General features: G+C 34.2%; 1 protein-coding gene across 1 annotated transcript in view; it reads left to right on the forward strand.

The window, feature by feature from the left end:
- The first annotated feature begins 33 nt into the window (after positions 1–33).
- Positions 34–1,215, forward strand: part of IL5RA (interleukin 5 receptor, alpha) — a 17,254-nt gene continuing 16,072 nt past the window's right edge. The window contains exon 1 of the mRNA XM_012659251.1: positions 34–115. Within this exon, the coding sequence (XP_012514705.1) occupies positions 34–115 (82 nt within the window). The remainder of the gene's footprint in view (positions 116–1,215) is intronic.

Raw genomic sequence — 1,215 nt, forward strand, 5'->3', positions numbered from 1 at the left:
TTAGATTTTCATTTCCCTTGTTTTCTGTAGGCTATGATCATCACGGGGCCAGCATTACTGATTCTTTTGGGGGCCGCAGCGATATTGCAAGCAGAATTACTTCCTGATGAAAAGCGTAAGAGCCTTCTATTCAATTTAATAATGTTTTCCTTAAAAGACATTATAAAAAGGATAGCATTATTTTCTCAAATAAACCTTCAATTAGGAATATATATATGGATTTTTATAAAAGAGAGTATCTCTTTCAGAAGACAAACTCTTTAAACATACTGTATTTTAAGAAAGCAATGTTGGCTGAAATTTTATGCTGTAGTGGGAGATCAAATTCCAAGTGTGGGCAAATGGACACTCTGGTCTAAAGCTGGTGCTGGTGGCCATGTTTGCAATGTCTTCCCTTGCAAGGGAACAGTTAGAAGCCTCCCAACCAAACATCAAGAAACTTCCACTATGTTTCGTTCTGATACGTGTTGCATCTATGGGTTTGGTGTGATGACAGCATTTAAGAAAGGAAAACTGTGACATGGTCCTAATCTAGCATTGTCTAATAGAACTTTCTATGCTAATGACAATGTTCTATCTCTGTACTGTCCAATGTAATAGCCACTAGCCAAATGTGACTATTGAGCACTTGAAATGTGGATAGTGTAACTAAAGTAATGAGCATTTGATTTTATTTAAAGTAATTTAAATTTAAATTTAAACAATCACAAGTGGCCAGTGGCTCCCATAATGGACAATGCGATACAGGCAGAGCCCTAGAAAACCTTATGTGGCTAGTGTGAATACAGAGTTGTGGAAGGTTGTGCAATGGAAAAGTCCTGACAACTCAGTAAGTAAATAAAAGAAGGTTTTGTAATTATATTCACAATAGTGTTCTAATTTTAGTAAAAAAACATTAAAGACTTTTATAAATATATGCCCCCCAAAATATAGTGAATATATTATATGTTAATGCCATTCTTCATAGTAGGATTGTGGGATATTTTTCTTTTCTTTTTTTTGCTTATTTGTGCTTTCTAAAATTTATGCAATGAACAGGTTTTGATTTTGTAATTAAACAAAAGCTTTTCTTTTAAAAGCAAAGTCAGAGAGTGAGTCATGAAGGGAAGACAGAGTCTTTTCTTCCTATAAATGCCTATTTAAGAAATTTCGCTCACAAATATTTTTGACCGTGACTCATACTGAGAGGCAAATACAGTTTACATCACGAACTAG

This window comes from Propithecus coquereli, unplaced genomic scaffold (assembly GCF_000956105.1).
Source record: "Propithecus coquereli isolate 6110/MARCELLA unplaced genomic scaffold, Pcoq_1.0 Scaffold60, whole genome shotgun sequence".
Taxonomy (NCBI): domain Eukaryota; kingdom Metazoa; phylum Chordata; class Mammalia; order Primates; family Indriidae; genus Propithecus; species Propithecus coquereli.